Genomic DNA, 25,694 nt, shown 5'->3' on the forward strand with positions numbered 1-25,694 from the left:
GCTGTCTACAAGACATGGTGCATGCATGAATCACTGTGGCAGTTATTTAAACTAAGAGAAGCAGCAGCACTAGTGACAGTTTTGATTCGTTCACAGTTTCTACATGTGGGATGCATAAAATCACACACAGCCATATGCATAAAAGTGTCAGATGATTTCTACAAAGCCAATGTTAGGAATAGCACAGCATTTTCTTTATTAACTTTCATAATGTGATAACCATACGGCTGGGATTCCATTAACAAGCACAACTCCTAAATAGATTCTTAAAAAAATTATATATATTATTTATTTTTGAAAATATGCTGTTAGGCCATCTGTTACATGTACACAGTACAAGAGCTTTTCAAAACTGCTGATGTTAAGCAGTATGAAATGCTCTTCTAAAAAGACCCCAAAATAATAAAAAACAAACTCCATAATAATGTGCTGCCTTAAGTTGCTAAATTCTTTGAAAGAGAAAAAGTACTGTACACTAAAGTCAGCACACTGCAAAAAGGTAGAGTGTGAAACCCTTTAATAACATGTTCCTAAAACCTACTAGAAAAATAACTTGTATAACAGTCCACTATATATTTTCATGCTACAATGAAATAATGCAATAATCCTTACCTCTTGTCACAGATGATACATATGCGGTGTTACATGCTTGTGTGTGAACATTTAATTTTGCCTGCAGTTTCAGTACAAATAGATCAACGGCAACTTTGTCTTTATATATTTTTCTTCATATTTTTAATTCTTCCATTATTTTCTATACAGTATATAAAAAAACATTACCCACAGGTATGACACTCAAAATCTTGCAGGATTTCACATTTAGAGTACCAGAAGGAATATCAAAGCAGACACAGGGAGGAAGTGAAAGCACTACACAGATAATGGTCAGGATTCAAATCCCAGACTTGGAAAATATGAGGCAGCAGTACTACTCACTGTGCCACCATAGTACTGTAAATGAATACAGTACATAATAAAATAATAAAATACTTTGGGAAGGCTATAGAACAGGCAGTATCAGTGGTTATCACTGCTGTCCCACAGCTCAGGCACAAACTGTGTGACGTATTCATTATCACCCCATGTTTTAGCGGAGTTTCCTCTGGTACTTCAAAGGTATTCCGCCCATATTCAATAGATGTTATTTTAACATTTCTAAAAAGCAAGAATAAAAAAACAAAGGGCAAAATTGTGAATACTTTAAAAACGTAACCTGTTTATAAAGTCATTTTAATTAGTGATAACTTGATCTAGGTAGTTGCAAGTCTGCATTTCATAGTTATAAATTATTCTAGAAAATTAATATAATATTTTATGTTTATAGCATAACATAAAATAAAAATTGTAACTTAATGCACCTCAACAAAGCAAACAACCACATGATTAGAAACAATATAATTTTCTGTATATACAGTAAGTTAAGGCCACTTTCTTCATATTTTTCGGCAGCTTACTTTTACTTTAAAAATGAACTGATTTCAATGTGCATCTTGGCTCTTATGTACACTGGACCTATTTGATAAAATTCTGAAACAAGACCACATAAAAAAAAACAGATTTACCTGCAAATAAGTATATTTCTACTAGAATCAAAAAACAAAATTTTGTTTAATGTTATATAATTAGTTCTATTTTCTATATCATTTGTATGTTAAACTCCTATTAAAATAGAACTGATGTTATTTTCAAAGACTCGAATTATAAGAAACAAAAATCTTTATGAGAGTTATATGAAACAAATTCCTCTTGTTTAATAACAATCTTTGTTATTGTTGTTAGAGCTACTATATTCTAATTAAACCTGAAAGGATATTTAAAATTCACTAGGATATAATTTTAACATGATGATTATTAATGTAGTTGCTGTCAACACCTGTTTCACTATACAATTTGTATCTCTTCCTTTCTATAAGCATTTAGTTTACCTAACACAGCATGTAAGTAAACAGAACAGCATTTTAGGTGACATTGCCTGTGGCAGGCTACTTACTGAAGTATGTGTCCTCACACAAACACTGTCATCAGTAAACATTATTGTCGACAGGATTTATAGTAGCTCTAGTCTGGAGAGTCTCTCACTTTTGTACTGAACATTCCCCTGATAATTGCACAAAGCAATATTCATTCATGTAGCTACAAATACTGAAGTTAGACAAAAACATTTATATTTAATTGAGCTATTTCACAAATAAATATTGTTTTGCCAATTTATTCTTGTACATGCATATAACATAATTTACTATGCTGCAGGAGAGTGATGGTATCTTACATGATCGTAGCATACTAGGCTTTGTTTTGGCTGTGTAATTGCTGACAGTTAAAACTTTTCCTAATCAGATGTTTCTACTGCCTCCTTAATTATAACTGACAATTTTAAGTTCTGGAATGTGGCTTTGGATTCTTACTGTTAAAAATTTCTTATTGTTCAGGAAGGTTTCTCACTAAATGCTGAACTCTTACTCTCAATAAATTTCTTTTGTTTCCCCTTCCCCAAGTAACTGGAAAAACTGGTCACTAACTAGAATATCTAGTAAGTAAGAAATCTGAAACCACCTTCAACTTCTACTACGCCAAACTAAAATGCATGAAAGAATTGCCCAACTATTTATACTAAAGAACTGAACCTCACAAAATATATATATTTTTCAGCATTTCAAAAATTTGAATAGAGTCTAATGTTCAAGTTTTAACAGACAGTGATGCACACTCACATTTGGGTGGAAGGTATGGCTGAATTTACATAATCTGGTGATTATGCCTATATTCTTTTTTGATCATGTCTATTTTAGTTTGTTTAGGGCATCAACAAAATGTACTAGGTGTGAACTGCCTCAAGAAACATTTACTACTGTCCTGTGACTTCTCACTTTGGTCTGGCCCATAAATAAGTGCATGTTTTCCTTCAACCTACAATTACAAACATTTTACATCTCAACACCCTCCATTTTTCACAATTAGAGATTTTTTGACCTTTGCTTTATAGCCACTAGTTACTGTCACATTTTGTTACCTGTATCCTAAAAGGATCAACTGATAGAAATTAATCTAAATGGTTGAGGGAAAAAAGAAAATGAAGTCATAATCTGTACATAATTTAAGCACTAAAACAGATGACTTTTTGTCAGTTTTATGTAAGTAACCTACTAAATTATAAATGTTTTTTTTGCTGCCCTCTCTAGATGTTTTTTAATTGCTTATTTGTTTTTCAGGAATCACTCGGTCTTGCCAAAAAAAAAAAAAAACAACCACCATTTAGCCCCAATTCAACAAGTTCAATAAATGACAAAGACCTGGATTAAAACTGAAAATCTTCCTACAATTGAAAGCACAGTCACGTTATTATGTTGAACTGAAATAATAAGAAATAGTTAAGTCTCTAACTAAAATATATTAACGTAGCAATCTAAAAACAGCATTGGTAGAAAAGACTTGATGAAACATTGCTCTCTGAAGTAAGTTGTGTGAAAGATATTTATCTGAGAGATAAGAACATGAATAAGTCCATCTCAAAACAAAGTTCTGCAGTCAATTATAAAGGAAGACTTGCTCATATATAATATTTTATTATATTATAACGAATATGTTTACAGTGAAATTTTCATTACAACGAAGTATTTTTATGGTTTCGACAGCTTCCCCGTTATGACATGAGTCTATAGAAATCTCGTTACTACGAAGTACATTCAGCAGATACTTTCATTACAGTGAAGTGCACAAAAGACCTTGAAATGCCTGAATGAATCATCCACAGAGCAGTTAGTTCTGTGGCCGCTGCTCAGTTGTGCACAACGATCCCCAAACAGAAACACTGTAATTTTTTTTCTTTCTTCGAACTTTCCTTGTACTGTTTTTATTTTGCCTTTTTTGTCTCCTGCGGTTTTCAGTCATACCTTTTACTTATTGCTCGTCAACATTTGAAAAACATCCATTGGAATTTAACTCATTGTCACCCTCCTATAAAAACATCAGACACGGAAAAACGATAACAGTTCATATTAGAAAAAAAATTGCTAATTGCTGCAAAAAGAAAAGAGACATTGCCAGTGAATTCGGAATTTCACCACTGACACTGTCAACTTTCTTGAAAGACAGAGTAAAAAAAGTAGAAAAATCTTGGATTGAAAACGTATGTGAACTGCTGTATTTGAAGATGTTGAAAAAGCCATTTTTATGTGGTTCAGTGACGCTCATTCAAGAAACATTCCTATTAATGTGGCACTCATTCAAGAAAATGTGAGGTTTGTAAACTCTCTTGGGACCTCCCCAAACTAGACAGAAAGCCGAACAGCATCCCGAAGTGCGATCTCCGCGTCTGTACGGGGTAATAGCAGGCTCACAGATATGCTACGTCTCTCCGCCAAAGTAAACATAAAAGATCTCGATGGGTGATGCAAGGTTAGCAGCACGTAAATTGTAAATGCTGATACTGTAACAGGATTACTTGATCACTGACCTGGCCACGATCCTGCCTGACTGCTATGTCTGTATATAGCAGAGTGGCAGATCACGCTATAATAAATAACTATGCCGTTCCTGTTTCAAGCTGAATAAAGCTGGTTTTGCTAAAGTACTGAGACTAAGCCTCATGTTTTGGGGTGCAAGACAGGGACTTATAGAGCGACCCCGATCTTTTATGATTTGCTTCTGTGGCGCTTCACTGCAGCAATGTGAGCCTCCTATTGCCTTGCCCCAGCAATGGACAAACAATCTTCCACAGACGCTACAATCGCGCTTCAGGACGCACTTCAGTGTGTCGTTCCCGTTGGGTGGGGAGTGGGGGGTCTCAAAAGAGTTCACAAACCTCAGAGTATGAAGAAGAAATAATGATTCAGCTCCTGACTGATAACTGTGCTGCCCACAACATGTTTCCACATTCAGATAATGTTCGCTTTGAATACCTCCCACCCAATTGCACAGCAGCGCTTCAGCCATTGGATATGGGCATCATTCGCACCCTGAAAGTGTATTATCGCAAGGAAATGCTGAGAAAAATTCTCGTCAGCATAACTTGTAGGCAGGAGGAGATTAAAAGTAACGCAAAAGAAGCTATTGAAATGATTGCAAATGCCTGGATACAAGTTAAAGAAAGCACTATAGTAACAAATACAGAATCTCATTACAACAAAATATTTTTTAGGTCCCTGGGAGGTCATTATAACGGAATTTTACCTGTATATTTTATATATATATATATATATATATATATATATATATATATATATATATATATAGTAGATACATCATGGGCTGGACCGGCATTGCAGCCAGAAGAGGGGATGGTTCGTTACCCAGACGGGAGGCTCCTAGAAGGCACACAGGCATCCCAACCAAGGAAGAGAGAGGGACCAGAAAGTGGAAGGGGTCACTTGGGACGTTCTATTCCCCCAAGACGTTAGATGGCAGCAACCCTTTAACCTATTCCGGAACCAGCAAGGAATGCTGGGAGATGTAGTTCAGCAGTGCAGCCCTGCTTTGGTCCGTGGGCGCCACAATGGGGCACTGCAGGGAGATGTGTACCCTAATAAGTGGGACTTCAGTATAACCTGTAAGTACTTCCATCAGGCAATGGCCCTGGCACCGGAAGTACTCCCGGGTCTGCTGTAAAAGGGACCTTACTCCCTTAGCCAGGCGAGTCAGAGCTGGGAGGAAGGAAGGCAACAATCAGCTGGAGGACGGCAGTGCAGTGGTGAGAAGAATTGAGAGGAGAGAGTACTGAAAGAGCGAGAGAAAAGAAAAACATGTAGTTGTGTTTGTGCTACTTTTTGAGGACTTTTAATAAATGAACCTTCCATTATTTGAACCCAGGACTGTGCTGGTGTGTTTGTGTCGGGGTTTGGAATTTGCTGACATATAGTAATGGAAACCGGAACGTCAGCGAACGCCAAACCCCAACACGAACACACCAGCACAGTCCTGGGTTATAATATTTATATATATATTTATATATATATATATATATATATATATATATATATATGTGTGTGTGTGTGTGTGTGTGTGTGTGTGTGTGTGTGTGTATACACACATACACCTTTACTGTGTGCATCATTTTACAATGCTTCATCTATCAGTTAATATTTCACTATGAAGTAGACAGATTATTGGATAAATCTCTGTATGGAACTAAATTTTTTTTTATTACTGCTACTACTACTACCAAAAAGGGTCATCACCTGTTTAGTAGTTTGTACCTCTACAAGCTGGGCTTGTCTTCAGAAATATAGCATAAACAGATGTGCTCATGTCACCACTGCACCATTTCTTCATTATGGGTAGATGGAATGCATTTGGGGTTTTCAAAATAAGAAAACACTGATGTTTCTAGACTATATTTAAGAGTCTTGGCACTGTCATCAGGGAAGTCGCTTTGAATTAATTTCTACACTTCTATTTCTCAACATTTATGTGGTCATTTATTTCTTTACAGATATCGGAATGCTCAGATGTACATGCCAAACAATATTATTTTCATGCATATGTGTGCATGTACACACACTCTCAGGTACCCATATATGTTGATATCACACCTTTAACTGGACTGTGCAGTTATGCCGCTAGATTGTACTGATAATGGAATATTAGATGAATTAAACTGCCTAAATAAATTAAACAGAGCAGTGCCTATAGTATCAATATGCAAGAGAAAGGAGGATCCCTCATCAGCCACACCAGCATGACAATTTTTCTACTGCTACTTGGCTGGCAGCCCAGGCCTGTTATTTTATTAATAATGGTCATGGATGCAGAATTAATTAAAATAACTGGGTAAGGTTCCTTTTCATAACATTGCATAATGCATGTAACTGTCAGACAGGTCAACTTTAACTGAAAAACAGATCTAAAACACAGAACAGAGATTTGCTAAATAAAAACTATCCTGTACACAAAAGTACTTCTTTTTTGATTCTGAAAATAGCTAAAGAAAACAAACTAAGTGACTATTATAAAAATAAATTAGGTTAGTTTGTAGCAAATTATCAATCTTAATTTAAGTTCACGAAAGCAGTTGTGAATCAAAAATAAAGAAAGAATGAAAAAGGCTTTTTGAGCCTGAAAATTCCCAGGTTGCTGAAGTCAAGAAAACTAACTTGAAATTGTTTTATCCATCCATCCATTTCCCTAACTCATTGATCTGTTGATCATCTATATCCACCAGGTTAATTAAATTTTAGGGTCACAGGAAATACACATCAAGATACATTGCAAGAACCTTCACTGGGTAGGACATCTGTGCGTCTTAAGATAGACTTATGTGTTAATCAACCTAAAAAGGAAGTCTTTGGCACATGAAAGGAAAACAAAAAATGTATTTAAAAAGATGCAGACATGTGAACGGCATACAAACTCTTCACAGTCAATCACCAGGGCAGGAGTCAAACACTGCTTTAAAGCATCAGGTAGAAATACTAACCATATTGATATGAGGATGATCTGACTTAACCCCATCCCCAGTGGTAGCACACTAAGATGAACAGCTCACACCACTCTGTCATTAGCAATGGGGAACTCACAAAGCCTGTTATTTGAAGATGACCTTGACAGAGCAATAACAAACTTTTCACACATTCTTCATTTCCAATTATAGAACATAATATAATACCTAATGTAAACTTGAACATGCAATGAGACCCTTTGACTCACTAAGTATTCACAACACCTTTAGCATTAATAACTACAAAGAAATGTCTCACATAATACTGTGGATGAACACCATCCTACTTCCTCATGCACATCTGTAAAAACTAAGTGAAAGCTTTTGAAGCTTTCCAAATTGTGATTAAACACCTTTATAAGGTTTAAGTGTGGATTTTTATTAGACTATTCAAGCACTATTTTATAATTAGACACTCTTGATACTGTCAAGCTTGTACATTCCACTCAGGATTTTATTACAAGACATTCTGACTTCTTAATTATCACCATTAATATTTATATCATTTGTCAGAACCTCATTTGTAAGCATCATGATTCATTGTAGTTTATTTTTTTTGGAATTGTTATTTTTGGCTTTATTAAAATCTTGCAATTGTGTCACTGTTTCTTTTACTGTTTTTCTCTAAATGCACTAGCATTATTATTTTCATGGGTGTTGTCATATTGTTGATGGCAATAATGTCCGTTGATGTGGACTGGCAATGACACAATATGTGACACCGAGTCTCATATCTGTTATAAAAGATGATAGCATGCACAGACACACTTCCTAATATTGGAACATTAAGAGTCAATCTTAATAGCTAGTCCAAAAACAAACAAGAAAACAAAAGGAATGGAAATTTGCTTTAGGTTTGCATCAAATTCAATTTGGTTTCAATTAGGTTTGGCAAAGAATTCTGTAGACTTAAATTAACCAGTCCTCTGCCTGTTCATCAATAACTCCTTTGACAAAAACAACAATGCTTCTCTATGCTGCTCAAAATAAACCTAAAGTCGACTTTAAAATTAACTTAATTGTCTGGCAGTATGACCAGGTGTGCTTCAGCTTCAGCTCAGGATCTGTTGGCTTGGCAGTCTCCTACTAAATAATACTTTATGCGTTTGCAAGTGAGGATAGGTAATAATCTACAGTAGGTCTTGATGTAGTAAAGCTCCCTCAAACCCCTGACACTACCACCACCATTCTTAATTTGGAATGCTAGTATTAGCTTTTCTCCAGGCATGTTTGCACCAATACATTCTGTCATATTTGTCATCATTATAACTATCCACTTTCAAAGTTTTATTTGGGAATCTGATCCTATTTTAATTCATCACATAAATCTCAAGCTGTACTATAAAAGCCTATCCTTTGACTGTCTCTCAGTAATGATGCAGATTTATTGGTTTAGTAAATCATATGCAAATGGCACAGAGGATCCACTTACTGATTGCAACATATGGGTGTCATGTCTCTTATAATAGGGAAATCACTTCAGAAATAGTTTGGTGCAGATGCAAGAACAAACTAACCAACATATAATAGCAGTACAGCATGCTAAATGCTATCAGTTGACATGGTATCTTGACAACAAATGCCAAATGGAGGTTGGGCACTCTGTGCTCCATGCCATGAAGGGTAAGACTAGAATGAGTAAATGAAACAATTCATGCAAACAGCCAATCAACCTGGCCACCATCGACCCATTCTAAAGAGGATATGGTGAATGATCATGCTAAGTTTTGGATACCTATTAAGAGAACAGGGTGGAAGGACTTTGCTTTAAAAACTTCATACTGAAATCAGAACAGCTAGTAGTCAAAGACCAAGCAAAATTCAAAAATTCAAGTGAAGGATGACAGAATTGTACTCGGCTCTCCTAAGGATACGTCTGGTTATGACATCTCACATGGGGGGCTTCATAAATACCACAATGTAATGTTTACAAAAATCAACTTGTCCATCAAAGCCTGAATACTTGCAAAACAATATGCCATGAAGTAAAAGGAGTGTTGCGTACTGTACAGCCCACTGCTATCTTGCATCTTTCGCATTTACTACAAGAAACCAGTAAACCTATTCTTTCACAGTGTTTTTCATGTTCGCGCTTCATGCAAGCATTTCAGCCCGTCAGGAAATGAAGATCCCTATGCTCTAAATTGTTCTTAGCCTGTAGGTAAATTCACAACACTGATGAATCTTTTACATATGCATGGTCCTTTTTTCCTTTATTCCAAAAACAGCATCTTGTTAACTCATTTCATGCACAATCATTAGTGTCCTTGAGTTTATATTATGGAAAAGAATCTAGCAATAACATGGGCTATGGTTTAAAACCCATATGCTACTGTTATTTGTAAAATAAAACACAGAAAAATGTGGCAGACTTCACGTGTGCAAATAGCCCAGTAAACTTGGCATTGCTGAACATTCAGGCTGCAATTACTGCAAGATATTAAAAATGACATAAATCTCCTGCTGGACACCAAGGCCGTTTTGACTTGTTGCTGTTTCAAGGAGAAAGGTCAAACCGAGGCTGCAATACATAGATTAGTTAGGACCTGAGTATAAATGTCACCAGATGCCCTTTTCTCTATGGTTTATGACTGAGCCAGGGAACACCGTACATTTATTGTGGTGCCTATATTACCATTTGGATAAAAAAAATACATTAAGTGCTTCCCATAAATTTTATTAACAACAACTCCCAAATTATTTATGTTAGCTCAAAAATGCTTATCTACAGGATGAAGTATGCACACAATTCCTAGCATTAGAATGCATGTTTTAACAGGGCAGTGTGTTCTTTTAGATAAAATGTATATGTTTTATGCATTAACTTATATAAAAACTGTTTTTCTGTGCAAATATGAAGCTCAACAGAACAGTAAGTTACAAAGAACTTAACAAATGATTTTGTGCCTCTTTGTCTTATCTGAACCTAGTCTGGATGCCTGAGTGATAGTCACTAATACAGGCAGATTAAAAGGCCAGAATGTACATTTCAAATATCAAGAAATTTGTATTACAAACAGTATGCAGATTTATTTCATGTTTATGTGGTGCTATATAGCAGTGTTTCTCAAAAGTTGGTTGCGAACTTCCAGTGGGTTGTGAGATGCCATTTTTTAAAATGGTAGTAAATTAAGGTGAGTCACACACCCCAGCTCTGACAATCGCGCTTGCCTCACCGAGTGAGGAAAAAATGCTCTGCTGATTGCACTTGATTCACCAAGGGGGACACCCAACACTGTGGGCAGCAAAGGCAAATGGTGAAGAAGTGGATCACAACACCAAAAACACTGTGAAAACTCCCATACAGTATATGTAGAAAACAAAACAAAGTGTAAATATTATTGCCTGTGATTCATTTGCAAATTCTAGTAATACTTCCTGATACTGCTACAAATAATATTGCTGCTTAGCACAAAAATCTACAATTTAATCCCAAAATAAATGGGGCACTTCACTAATATTAATAGCTCTGTGTGCAAGGAGAACAAACAGCAAGCATTATTGTTAGGTTTCACTTTTTGTCAGAAATCATAAATATACTGTGACCCTTTTGTAATATTTGCTGAGTTTACATTTCCCATTAAGAATACAAAGAATGCATCTTCTGAAAAAAAACATCTATTGTTTGCATCTTGCAAACTGCCTGAAGAACATTCAAGCATTAAGATGTGTCTAGTTTTTGGAATAGGATATGGGGTAAGTGATTATGGACATAGAATGCGTCATTTTTACACTGAATTATCAACATGCCAAATATTTCCTTGCAATACCTTACTCCTCATTCGTATTCAGATATTTATTTAAGTCTAACCATACATTCATGATCCTAACGTGATTATCCTGTGCAAAGTCATGGACTGCTTATCCAAATCTGCAAGTTTTGTGTAAAGATAACCTGCTTAACATTTTTTTTTAAATTTCCTTTAAATGAGTTTTTGCTTGTGTAAGAAGATCCTGCATATACAGAATTTATTTTTTGTGAGTAATGTAAACTAATGATAAGACAAAGATAAACTGAAATGCTTAAATTGATACATTCTCTCTACATGCAAGAGTATATGAAGTCTGACAAATGAGAAGAGAGACTGTTCATGAAGCTTGTTTTGTTAGCTAACACAGTAACTAAGCTGTCCTATACGAATCCAAACATACTATAAAAGATGTCAAGGTTTCTGCTTCAACAACACAACTTCGCAATATGAAGAAGTGCATCCTGATTCAGTCTTAAATGCATGCCCCCTTAAATTCCAACAGTTCCCTTGAGTACATGAACAACTGTTTTAATGAAAGAATATAACAATATACTCTAACAAGACATAAGTGCATCAAAATAAACGCTTAACTAACAGGTGTTAAATAAAAAGAGCAAACAACAAGCAAAGGTTCACAAACACAAAGACATAAACTATCACGCCTTGACGTGCCTGTTCTATATTAAAAGTGGCAATGAATTCCATGAAACACGATCAAGACTGCAGTTTTTACTGCTAATTTTGAACAGCCGCACCAAGAGTACTTCCCTATGTTTGGAGCTATGTGTATGTGTGCAGTAGTTTATGGGTCTAAACTTGGAACCAAAAGAGCAACACAGCAGGAAAGCACATATGATAAGGTATGGATCAGTACAATGGAAAACAATTACTGGCATAATTTCAAAATTTTAGAATCAATAATTATGAATAATTTTTTTTGTCAACATTAATCTTTAATTTGTTCCAGCAGAGATTCCTAATAGACAAAAAGCACCAGTGAAAACAGCAGTGTTACACTATGCTCACCCATTCATCTATCCATTTCTGAGTCATAAAGAGGAAATGCCCATTCCAGCAGCATCAAGTCCAAAGAAGGAGTCGATCATTTTTTGGATATTGGTTCATAGCAAACTACACTCTTGCTCACATACACAATCTAGGCTAATCTGAAGTTTCAAGTTAATGTAACATGCACTTCTTTGGGATACAGGACTAAACTGACAACCTGGAAAACAGAAATGGTAGAAAGAGAGAATAGGAATACTCCACACAATGTAGATACTTGCCAGCCTAGAGACCAAAGGAGAGTAACTAAATGCCTAAAGCTTTATAATAATTTTTGGCTGAACACTGTACATCTGGTGCTATGGAATATACTATAAATTATCTTTACGGAATGCAATCAGTTAGAATATGCATATCTTAAGTTGGTTAAGTTCATTATGCACTAGAACTGCAGACAAAAGCCATGTCACCATGTACTTATGCACAGCCAAATACACTTAAGGCACTGCATGCAATACTGAAATGGCTATTATGTCATGTAAAGTACGGTAATTGCATGCCATGAATCAATCTGCCACCCTGCCACAGACTGCCACTGCAGCTCTAGTCACTTAAGACCAGAGATGGCTGAAACAGACAGAGAAAAGCAATGCACCGCAGCAAACTGAACACTGTCAGTGATATAGTATCAGCAATCACAGTCACTTTCGGTTATCAATTATCATACTTTTCAGCATTACTGAAACCAAGAAAATACTAACAGCTGCAATGGGCTCCTATGTCTTTTCTTAAAAAATCCTGTGTTGTCAAATACGCCCAAAGGTTTGTCAAATGCCATTCAAGCATCTAGCCACTCTCAGCATATGAACATGTAGCAGATAGCTGTTTTCCACCCAACACTATAATATTTTACAAACCTAATAAACAAGTATTGCGTGATTCAGAATATCATAAACATCCATCTCCCAAACCCAATTATTAATGCAGGGTCACAGGGAAACAGAAGGCTATCCCAGCACTGTAACATCTTTTAAAAATTATTTTCATGGACCAGCCTGCCAAATTTGATTCTTAGGCTTTCAGGGGCAGAGTCATGGCTTACAGGTTAGTGATGGTTAAGCAATGCATCGACCAAAAAGGTCATTTGCTCACCTAATGAAAAATATGTAATATGTTGACACAATGAAAAATAAGATTAAGTTTTTAGCTTATCTTGGCATTAGGCTACCCTTTCTAAATGTCTAAATATCCATCCCAGAATGACACTGTAGTGATGCCAGTGTGGTGTTCAAAGCCCAAGGTATTTCACACATTTTAAACTAAGGGCCACCTAACACAAGCTAATAATCCTATAATGTTTCCAGGTATAAAGGACAGTACAGTCTATAAATGGAATAATAAGTGACAACAGTTTTGTTATGGTAAAATGCACATATTTATATGCAAAAAAAGAAATAAAATTGGGATACAACATATTGTTACTCAATAACTGTATTCACATGTGATTTTAACACAGTAGATCTAAACATTTTCCTGAACTATGTGGAAAATAGTGACTAGATGAAATTTAATAATCCCAAAAAGTATCCCTAGTTCCCAGATGCATGCCATTTCTTTTCTCTACAGGCAAAGTCAGTTTCTTCATTTATTGTTCTTGAATTTTACCATAAAGTCCTAAGGTTTGTTACCATCTGTTGAACATACACATGCACACTCTGGGTCTCCAAAGTCAAACATACATTTACTTGTTTTATATGTAATCTGTATAACACAATTGTGTGTGAAGATCTCTCATGGCTAAGACTCTCCCTTGAACATGTAACTACTGCTTGCTGCAGTAATCCCAAATCTCGTACTGCGCTCACTGAGACTACATATATTCAGATGTATCGCACCCACAAGCCATCATATCTTTTAAAAAAAATAATAATAACAACACATTCATGAATTCCCTGTTGCATTCAAAACAAAAAATTCTTTGTATTACATAATCAAAAGTGTTTTTCATCTTCACTATTCTACATGTTATAGAAAATCTGGTTATACTGTATCTATTCTTTTTAAAAAAACACTTTGTTATACTGCTCAGTAGACAAGATGCCCAATAATTGTATGGCTGCACTATAATAATAATAATAAATCTTCAACAGAAACATAATAGCATAATTATGAAAGGTGATAAATTGTAGTGAAATAAAGATGTGTTTCCTGGTAAATATTCATAACTCACTGACTGAATTAAAATGTTATTAAACCCTATAATAATAACATATGGCTATCCAGAATTGCAAATAGATCTTGTTAAAGCACACTAAGGACAAGTTACAATTTCATAATTTTGAACAAACAACAAAATACTTAACAAATGAAAAGTTCCCAAAGCTATGTACAACATAACAGCCTATCAGCAAAAAAAGAACACGTACTCCAACATCAGCTTTCCATGAAGTCAGCAAAACCACAAGAAATGAAATTTCAGCAAAATTGTTTATCCATGAAGTATAACATAACCAAAGGCCAGTTTTTTAGTAATAAAAATCTTGTGAGAAGAAAAAAGTTGATGTTTTTCAATGTGTCAAATATTACCTTACAATTTTTTCATAATATGATTCCTTATTTAAAAAGTGGCCAAAATCTTAAAATGACACTCCCTGATGTTGCTATAAGACTTTACCAAAATTTACCATGATTAATTTCAATTTGTGCAATTAGTATTTATTGTCATAAAGCTTAAACTGACATGATAGTGTGGAGATGCACTTATTTCAGTCAAATTATTGTACATTATATGAAGCATGAAATTCTTAGATTTAGCAAAAAATATCTCCAGCATTTCTGTATACCTGGTTTCATATCCTGAACAGAATTCTGTTTTCTCAATTGCATATCTAGGCTTTGATTAAACCTTCAGATTGTATTAGCTCATGCATTAATTCTGCACATTTTCAGTTCCTCAGTTGGCCAAGAGGTAGCCACTACCTAAGCATTCTTGCTTATAATCCTCTAAAAACACAGCAAGGGGTCATCAGCTACAATGGTCGACATATTCCAATAATAGATCTAGTCCGTACCAAAGGGTACCCAATAATTTCATTGCTTACAGCTGGACTATCGAAGATAATCAATCATCTACTTAGCCTTTACAGGGAATCTCATTCTTTCTCCACATTCTAGTCAGGCACAACATCTGCACCAGTGGGCCTCTACATAAACTGTGAACATTTTCTCCTCCTAGCAAGCATTAGCTAATGACAGAACACATATAACACACATATTCATCTTGAGTCATTAAACAAGACTGTTGAACTTCATCATGAATAACAAAAAAGTCATTACCAAGAAATAATTTTGATTAATCTTACCTTTTTTTTGTCCCTCATTGAACCCTTGCCTCTGACCATAATTTTACATCCTGTCTCTGCTTCCAACTGCTTCGCCGTTAGTCCTCTAGGTCCAAGAATTCTTCCGACAAAATTAAACTGAGGAAATGAAGAATAACAAAGCAGTTACAAAAGTAAAATTGATAAATGAATTTTACTTGAGCTAGATGCAAAAAAGTGAATGCGTGAGTACAGAAATTTATACCACTGGACAATTTAATATCTGAGCATAGACATTAAATAAGTTATGTCAAAGGAACTTAATACAATTTAGGGTCAGGGGACTGGACCCTATGCACACACCTACACTCACACAGGGTCATTTTGAATTTGTAACTTACTAGTACGTTATGGGCAACTGCAGGCAGAAAACTGATGTAGCAAGACAAAAAACAGCACAGATGAAGACAGAATGAGCAAAATCCACATTAACAATAAATGGAAAAGGGATTCAAACTTAGGGTGTTGGATCGAAAATAATGTAGAGCTCAAAATAATACACACTAGAGAACATGCAGTGACTGGGCATGGGATTTTGACCCATGATGGTAGATCCATGAATCAATTCAAAAACCAGGAGTGTTAGTGTACAACTGTTTGCCTACTCACAACTGCAGAAAACATCATATAAAATGTTATATGATTACTTTGACCATTAGCTCAGATTAAATACATTTTTAAAATTAGATTATTTGAAGCAGTTTTAGAAAAGAACAACGCATCTGCTTCAGAAACAAACAAGTGTTCTGAAAACTTACTGAACTGTATTACTGTAGAAACTAAATTCTATAAAGATTTATAGGTTTTAAGTAATTTATAAAACCACATCATTATAAAAGTAATTTAATAGTCTTGTAAATATATGTATAGGTCCTGTAAAATCCAATATTAAAACAAAAAATGCATTACATGGCTAGAATAAATACAATATATACGAGATGGCATATGAAAAAGCAGCTCCCCACAAACAAGCAGGTAAACTTTGCAGGAAGTCCTGTGCATGTCATTTCATTTTGTTACCTCTGTTGTCTATGAGCTTCCTAGAGAAAAGACATAGCATATTGAGTCAGGAGGAGCTTTCCAGTTGTGGTGTTGTAAGTTCATACAGGCTTCTTCAAAGTGAAACGTGCAGGATTCTAGTAACAATATCCCATGACAAATGCTACTGCAAGATACACAATTGAGGACTTGCTGAAAGAAATTGCACAATACTGGTTTTATGAGAAAAAGCACCAAAACCATCAAACTCATCTGTCCATATACCAGAGGTTGTCCCAAAGGTGTGTATCATATGGAGAGAGGTTCTTGTAAGTTAGTGCACTGAGTATCACAAAAAACAGTGTCATGAACAGAGTTGAGAGTAACTTGATACTCAGCAATGCATTAATGTAATCTAGTTATATTTATGAACAGCAAAGTAATGTAGTTTATTATAAGTTAAATTGTAATAATCATGTTATACCTCTGCGGTGGGTTGGCGCCCTACCCAGGATTGGTTCCCTGCCTCGCGCCCTATGTTGGCTGGGATTGGCTTCAGCAGACCCCCGTGACCCTGTGTTTGGATTCAGCGGGTTGGAAAATGGATGGATGGATGGATGGATGGATGTTATACCTACGGACTTAACTATGATTTCATTAGTTACATTACTCATGTTTCTAAACAAATAATATGTAAATGTCATAAATATCTTGTATGGCAGGAATTCCATCTCACATATTGTTTGAGATGGTAAACGTCTGTCCAATCTGTATTTCCTGCTCGATTTACACTGTACCTGAACATTATTTTCATGTATGCATTGAACTTCACATTGCTGCCGGATGTGAATCTGAGATGTGTTTTATTTTACAACACAGCATGTTAGTTTGTTTTAAACTTGGATTATATTAAGAATTACATTGTCTTTATTAAGAAATAAAGAATGTTAATTTGACTTTGAAAGACATTTTTCCAGTTTTAAAGCACATTAAAAGAATATGGTTAACAAAAAGATTTTTTTTTTTTTTTTTTTTTTAAGTTCAAGGGAAAAGATCAAACTGAACATTAATGTGCATCTGGAACCTTTATAATTTACAAGAGCTACATTAATATATATATTTCTTATGATTTACAGCCTCTTCATCAAGGATTTACAGAGACAAAAAAGACATTGACATTCAAACAGATTGAATTGCATTAAGTCTTGTGAAATAAAAAGTAACAACATATACCAACTTGCATTTTGAGTCTTTTGTCAGATCTCTTTAACAATACAGTGGAAAACAGAGGAGTTGGTGTACAAGGTAGCTGAATGTTTATCTTAACTGTTAAAGAATGTATGACAGTTAATTACAAAATGTAAATACTTTCTATTTGACCACCATGTGCCTTTTTGACAGTATAAAAAGCAATGAAAAAACAGCATAACAGAAGTGCTATGCAATAAACACTGCAGGTATCTGGCTTCACCCAATCAATAAGTGCTCTTGTTTTTTTTGGGGTTTTTTGCCAGTACACTAGCAATTATTTTACCATTTACCGACTAAATGTATGCAAGTATTTGAGTACTTAAGTCAGTTTTATTTTTAATTACTAAGATTTATGCATTTTTATTAAGAGTTGGTTTGTGACCTAAAGGCTTCTAATAGAAGGGTCATAAATTTGAATGGCACAGTGCTAATATAAGTCATGTACTTGTTTAATTGCTTGTTTCACATTCACTGGTATTTGTTATTTCCTCCTTATTAAAATATTGAAAGGACATGAGGATGCCATCTTTGTATTTTCAAAATAGTATAAATTTGTGGGGGATTAGAGAATAAAGTAAAATGAATTAGTAATGAGATTACTTTTTCCAGGGAACAATGAATAAAGAAATGCCTTTACAATTTGAGAAACGTATTTAGTAATTGATTACCTTCTTTGAGTAACTACTCTAACTCTGGTCATGAAAATTATATCAGTATAAACATGTTATAGTCTTTGAAAGTTTGCATCACAGATGTTAAAATGGTCAGTAAAATTCCTTAATATTTTCTAATGATTCTAAAAAAAAAAAATCACAACATAACTTTTCAAATGAAAAATAACATTTTTTATTATTTTGTTGCTACTAAAACGTTTAAGAACACTGACATCAAGAATGGGCTACTTTCTTGTGACACCCTAAACTCCCCAAAATACATTGGAATATACTAATAGGCAACACCTTTAACTAAACTGCATTAAATAAGCTGCACAGCCTAGCACTGCCAGGAAACATCTTTTTTTTTTTTTAGAAGAAACTGCAAAAAACACAAAAAAGCCCATCTTACAAAATTAGAAGTTAAAGCTTAAAACAAGTTAATACTGGATACGTTAATGATGCATTTTGTACATGTAAAACAGGTTTTCGGTACCTAAATATAAAACAGATATAAAACATTTCAGAGTTTGTATTTAAAACAAAGTTTTCTCTGACAAAACATAAAAAATATTTTAATATATCTGGAAATTAAAAGAGATGTTAAACATTCAGGCACCCCTATTTTAGTTCCAATTAGCTAATTTCAATCTTGTGATTTTAAATTCTTTAAATGTATTTTATTGCATTTTGCCTTATTTAAGAAAAGATCTCATTTGCAGTATAGTGACCTATTTGTTGAATATTAAAATTAAGAATAATTTTACTCAGAGTGAAAGTGTATGAAGTTAAAGTTAATATTCTGGTGGACTGTTTTTTGTCTGAGCATTAATTCAGTACACAAGTTTACAGATGTGAAGTAAAAAATCCAATTAAGCCAAGTCTGGCTGGATTCTTGATACTTTTAATACCCAGTAGTATTGTGAACAATATTGGATAAAACATTTTTACAAATTTCCCCTGGGGGAAATTCACATCCATGTCACTACTAAGTGAACGGCAGTAAATGAAAACAATTCATTTAACCCTTAACCCGCCTTAACCTCATGTCTTGAATTATTTTTCTCAGTGATTAACCAAATAACACAAATTGTACTGAAGCACATTATATGCAAAACTTTCATGTGATTAGCTGAGGATAAAGTGCCATTCAGCACAATAATGAGGAAAATTTTGATTTTTTTTTCTTTAATTGGTAGTATCTGAAAAGCGTCAGTTTACAGAATGATAAACCATCTTCTTGTCAGTAACAGAAGGAAAAACAAATTAAACTTGGCCAGAGGGAATGCATGAGCTACGGTAAAGACTTTAAAAGAGAAAATATTGCCACAAAGCATATTCTACTTTGCCTTGAAAACATCTGTGATATATAAATGAACACACAGGAAAACTTACTGGAGAGAAATAATTTGCAATATATATGAAAAACATAATTCAAGATCAAAATCAAGAATGAGTTCTAAATATACAGCAACTAGTAAGTTTTAAGTAATCACATAATTGCATCTCACTGAAAACAGAAGACTATAGTCATTAAATACCCAGTGACATCATTTATTTGTTCACTAAATATTTACTTGACTTTTAAAGACCAACCTTGAACTGAGAGTAAATTGTCAGTGAACTTGCATTAATATAAATACTTAAGTGTCAGAACATATTTAACTCTCTAGGGCCTAGAAATGTATGTTGCATGTGTAAACATCGATTCATCATCTAAACTTAGTTTTTTCAATTACTAGAATGTAAAATACCACATTCTATCCCACCTGTTGTTTGGGGGAGGGGGCTATTTGTGGGGATTGGTTTAGCCAGTTACCAATAATTTAGCTGCTTCTTGTCAAAACACCTCAAATGACATGCCTTTGGAAAATCATCACTGTCTATTTTATTTGAAACTTCAACAATTATATTGTAAATATAACCATTCTAATTGTGTTGGTTTAACTTTTCCTGACCTTTCTTCCTAATTTCTTCTGTAAACGATTCTTCCTCTTTTGAAAGGATAAAAACTCTGTACTTTACTTTAAATAATAAGACTCAGAAAGCCCCATGCAGTTACATCTCTGAAAGTACTGCTTGCAGAAAGCACTAACAACAAAAGGTGTTATTTTTTTCTTATAAAGATACTGTATAATACAGTATATCTGTATAAGTTTTGACATATTAATATCTAAAAAGAAACTACATGGACTCTTTCTTCATGCATAACAGGGATATTTTTCCTAGTGTAACATCTGTTTTCAACCCTTATAGTTGCAGTAGATTTTGCTACTTGTTGGCAGTAACAGGTAAGAGAAAGACTGTGCTGTATTATGTCTATTTTTCAGCTCTATATCTGCCTTCATATTTGTTAAAGATAGATGACCAAGCTTGAAATTCTAAAGTTTTGAATTAATTATCCGCATTGATGTAAATCCATACATAAATAAATTAAACTTCCCACCACCCTTGATCACTTTGCAATTCATTTCTAATTTAAATTTAGTTTACTCTTATTGTCTGATAAATTCTAGTCCTAAATATCATTTTTTTTTACTCTCTGCCATCACTCTTAATCTAAGTTCAACACATTTTTAGTAATACTCTGATCAATCAGTCACCGAACTAAATAGACCGATTTTTACTAGAGAAGATTCAAAAATAAGCGTGATGGTAATTTAGTTGTAGTGCTCCTTTACACAAGGTATTATAGGAGTTGAGCTAGCGCCTGACATTTTTTGCTACAAACTTCCCATAAACAGAGAACGGTAAGGCAGACTTTATCAGATACAGACAGCTAGAGCGAGATACAGAGAAAGAGAAGATAAAATATTACACTTTACATTAAAGAAAGTAGAGAAATAAACTTAGAAAAGGGAATTGAAGGAGTCATCCTGTGCAGTTCGAGAAAGAGCAAAAAAGCTACTTGAATGAATTCAGACCTTTTCATTTTATCCTTTAATTAACATGAACACTGCTTGTCTTCGTTTAGATGTTGACCAAGCCTGAGTTAAGCAGAGCAGGTCACGTTTTCAATTAGGAAATGAAAAGATAAAGAAGAATATGAAATTGCTGCTTAGTAAACAAGAGACTGGATAGCATAACAACAAAATTGGTTTATTTTACTTGTAAACTTGTAAAGCATGTTAGTTAGCCTTGTATTTATTTTCTTGATAAACATCTAATGAACCTTTCATAGATTTGCAGATTTCTTAAAAGGTATGTAGTGTGTTTATTATTTTCTTAAATGTGGCCTAAAGAATAAGTTTTGGTAAGAAACAAGTATTGCAAAGTTAAAATGATAACCCATATTTATACAGGTAGTTACACCTCAAGAATTAGGAATGCCTACCTGGTATATTGGGAAAAAAACAAACAAAAAAACCCTGTATAAATATAGTAAATGTACATTTTAACAGCAAAAAAGCTGTAGGACAATTAATGATTAAAAATTACTAAAACATAAGTGCATGTATATTTATCTTCATTTAAACAGTACTTAACTGCCAACATCAATTAATTGAATGAATTTGTGAGAATATATATATATATATATATAATTTTTTTTTGAAAACTACTCTTTTTAAAACCTTACCTCAGATAAGTACATTAGAGAAGAAATCAATATGATAGCTTGTAATTATGAGAAGCATTTTTTTTTCTTTAATGTAAGTTGCATTATGGATTCATATTATCTCTACATATGTTATTAGTTAAAGAAACTGTATTTTAAGGGAATTTTATTTTTTTATGGTCACTAAACAATAAGCCTACAGAATTTAATTTTGTTCATAAAAAATGAACAGGTAGCACCTGTGGTCTATAATTTAATTATAAAAATACTAAGGTTAACACTTTAATATAGAACATAAGGCTTCTTCTCATCTGATTATACAGGAACTCAATGTAATTTTTTTTAAAGAGATTAAAATAAAATAAAATTTAAAAAAAAATGGAAATCTATATTAGAAGTAACCAATCCAGCAACACGAAATCGGTGATAAGTATCAGCCCTAAAAAACATGAACGGAGCATCCCTAACATTTTTATCTCACAGCTGATTACTTCTTTGATTACAAACATTTCCCTTGCATCTGCTTCTCTTTCCAACCCTAAATCTGTTCTTATATGAAGCTTTATTTCCTGTTACTTTCTCCTTGTGTAACACTGTTAGTTGTTTTCTTTTACATAATTCTTTTTGAATGTGCAGATGCTTCATCACCATTTTTCCCAGGGACCACCTGGGCATCAGCAAACAAAGACATTTTTAATAAAGAGGGACGTTCTGATGTCTACAGTGCAGGTACTCTGTTCCCTCCGTTACTTTCTTTATGTACTTCCAATGCCATGTTTAACGCATGTGGTGTTCTACTGTCTTTTCATCATTTTACCTTACATTTTTTTTTATTTCTTTTGATCAATTTCCCTTCAACTGATGCTCATCTCTGACCCAAATACCATCTTGCATCAAGTTGCCTATGGTCCTTCACAATTATAACAAATCTGGATATGTGACCTCCCATTTCTCCCCTTCATTTTTAAAAGCAATGTTCCAAGATATATCCCACTTTTCTTTTAAAACCCTTAATTATCAACATACCCATTCTAAGTTCATTCACCAACTAGATCTTGCATCTCTTACATAATTAAAGTACAGTATTATTTTATGGGTCTGGTGAATGACCTTTATTGCCACTTCTGCTCTCTACATGTTTTTAGTAATTTTTTTCACGTTTTGGTAGTGACCCTAGTCAATTTCTTCTAAACATTTGTGCCTGGCTTTCAATCCTGAATTCACTCTATTGTTATTCATTGCTAATCCTGGATCTCTCCGCTTTCCCTTTCATCTTTACATAGTGAAAGCACTGGCCTTTGTCTGAAAATCTCTTAAGTTTCTCTTCCTCTCAGAATCTTTGGGGATCCTCCTTCTAAAACCTTGTTTTTCTTGAACTCTCTCCATCGCAGGTCTATAAGTCATGCAGGCCCAATATTAGTAGGTGGCCAACTGTTGGTCAAATTGTTACAGGCTGGATAGACAGCAATTAGTGATGATGGGACCTTTTAATCTTTTCAGCTGGCCTTGTTTAGACTTTTTTTAGACTGTATAATTTTTAATCACATTAGTGCAATCTAGGTTATATTCTTCTTTAATATTTAAATTAAAAGTAACAATTGTTCTAAAAAAACATGACTTCAAATCTTTAGGATAATTCTGTCATTTTCAGTTTTACAATAATAGTAATCAAAAACATATTTAATATAGCATCTTGCCTAGTTTGCTTTATCTATTAATGCAATGGCAAATTTTATTAAACTTCACCCAAAAAATGTAGAACACAGTTAAATAAATTTGGTCAGATTTGCCAATGATCAGATAAACCAGACGGGAAAAAGAAGAAGAAAACTGAGCATTGACTCTAACAGAAAATACAGTAAGTGACACTGCAGAAGCAAATGCGTAAATCAACTGTGATCAGAATCAATCTAGCCAAAGGAAACACAGCTGTACCTTTCAATTCCCAGTTAGTCACACGGAACTAGGCATCAGTCACTCTAAAAATGGCTCCATCAGCTCTCAAATCAGACATGACCCTCTAAGCATGGACTGAATGTAAGATTTGCATCCCTGCTGCTGTGCTCTGCACACTTTGCCAGGCGCAATAGCTGTGGTAATCAGGATTCCACCAGGGAATTGAAAAATACACAGGTCACTTGAAAAGGCTAAAATATCCTTTTCTTATTTACAGATCCAAAATAAACATTTCACACTCAGAGAAAACTCATGAGTTTGTTTGATTTAAAAAAGTAACTTCATAACAGTTCAACTGTGTATTTGCTTTTGCAGTAGGCAGTAAAAGTGTCTGAATTCAAAGTTATTAAAATGACTGAATGTAAACTGAATGTGTGCAGAAATATTTTAATACTGAAAATAATTAGTCCTTCAACATTACTATTTCTTCAGTCAAATGACTGTATAACTTATTTTCAGAGAACAGTCTCTGGGCTTAAAATGAGAAAAGAAACATAGTGGCTCAGTGATTATCAATACTACAGTATCTCACAGTAATTACACTGCATACTACATCACCCCTCTTTCCATAGATTTTATCCTACTCCAATGGAGAACCAACCATTGCTTGTGGCTACAGAATCGTATCTTGTATCTTTTCCACTCAGTTCAACTTCAAATGGGATGCTTATATGTAGGAGGATTAATAATGGCAATATTGTTTGATTTGTGGTACACTGTAGGTGCATAAGAATCCTGCATTAAACAATTTACTACCTTTTCGAAAGCTGAGAGACTTAAAGCAGCAATGGGATGTTTACACTTTGCAGTATAACGGCTTACTTGATTAATGTCATCTAAATAAAAAATGACAAAATTTAATCAGTATTTAGCATAAAGGTGAGTGTTTCAAAAGGAGCCACATATTACTACTAAATGCTTAAAGTGCACATCTAATAGAAGTAATTACTTGGTTAAAACATACATTAAGGGATTGAGAATTAACGAATGCATATCTATTGGAAAGGAAAAAGATTCATCTTCATTAGGTAAAAAAAAAAAAAAAAAAAATTAGAAAAAAAAATTGCATTGTTCTAATATTTTTTTTTGAAAATATAAGATAATTCTTTTTTTCTAATTAAAAAGCTCACTCAGTACTTGGAAACAGCCTACAGTTATGTATCAGTGCATCCTTAGCAATGCTTCAGCAACCCTCTTCTCTTGTAAAATGGTAGTGTAAAAAAAAGTATCCAAATTAAAACACCAGGGGCCTCATGTATAACGCCGTGCGTAGAATTCACACTATAACATGGTGTATGGACAAAAGCGGAAATGTGCTTACGCACGAAAAAATCCAAATGCATAAATCTGTGCAAACGCCAGCTTCCGCTACATAAATCCCGGTCAGCGTAAAAAGCAACGCACGTGCACGTGCCTGCTGTCCCGCCCCAACTCCTCCCAGAATTACGCCTCTTTGAATATACAAATCAATATAAATAGCCATTAAGCTCAGCCTTCTGTGAAAAGACAATGGCAAAAGCACTTGGGAAAACAGAAGAATTTCAGCGAATACCAAGTGGAGGCAAGGAAACATTTGTTGGTTTAAACAGTGATATAATCAACAAAAGGAAGTTGATTGAGTGAAACAGAGTGTCAGAGAAACTCAAAAGTTCAAGTTCACAAAGTTGCACAGTGCCTGAAATAAAAACAGAAGTGATCAGATATCAAAGTCGCCGTGAAAAGGCGAGTCGT

At 34.2% G+C, this 25,694-nt stretch overlaps 1 protein-coding gene across 6 annotated transcripts in view; it reads right to left on the reverse strand.

The window, feature by feature from the left end:
• The window catches only part of LOC114666111 (protein quaking), a 1,435,209-nt gene that overhangs the window by 1,274,824 nt on the left and 134,691 nt on the right, over nt 1–25,694 (reverse strand). For all 6 annotated transcript variants that reach the window (XR_007933560.1, XR_007933559.1, XR_007933561.1 and 3 more), the window contains exon 3: nt 15,552–15,668. Coding sequence is in view for 1 of the 6 variants with exons in the window: in XM_028820846.2 (XP_028676679.2) it covers nt 15,552–15,668 (117 nt within the window). In the remaining 5 variants the exon portion in view is untranslated. The remainder of the gene's footprint in view (nt 1–15,551; nt 15,669–25,694) is intronic.

The sequence above is a fragment of the Erpetoichthys calabaricus genome, chromosome 15 (genome assembly GCF_900747795.2).
Source record: "Erpetoichthys calabaricus chromosome 15, fErpCal1.3, whole genome shotgun sequence".
NCBI classification, from domain to species: domain Eukaryota; kingdom Metazoa; phylum Chordata; class Cladistia; order Polypteriformes; family Polypteridae; genus Erpetoichthys; species Erpetoichthys calabaricus.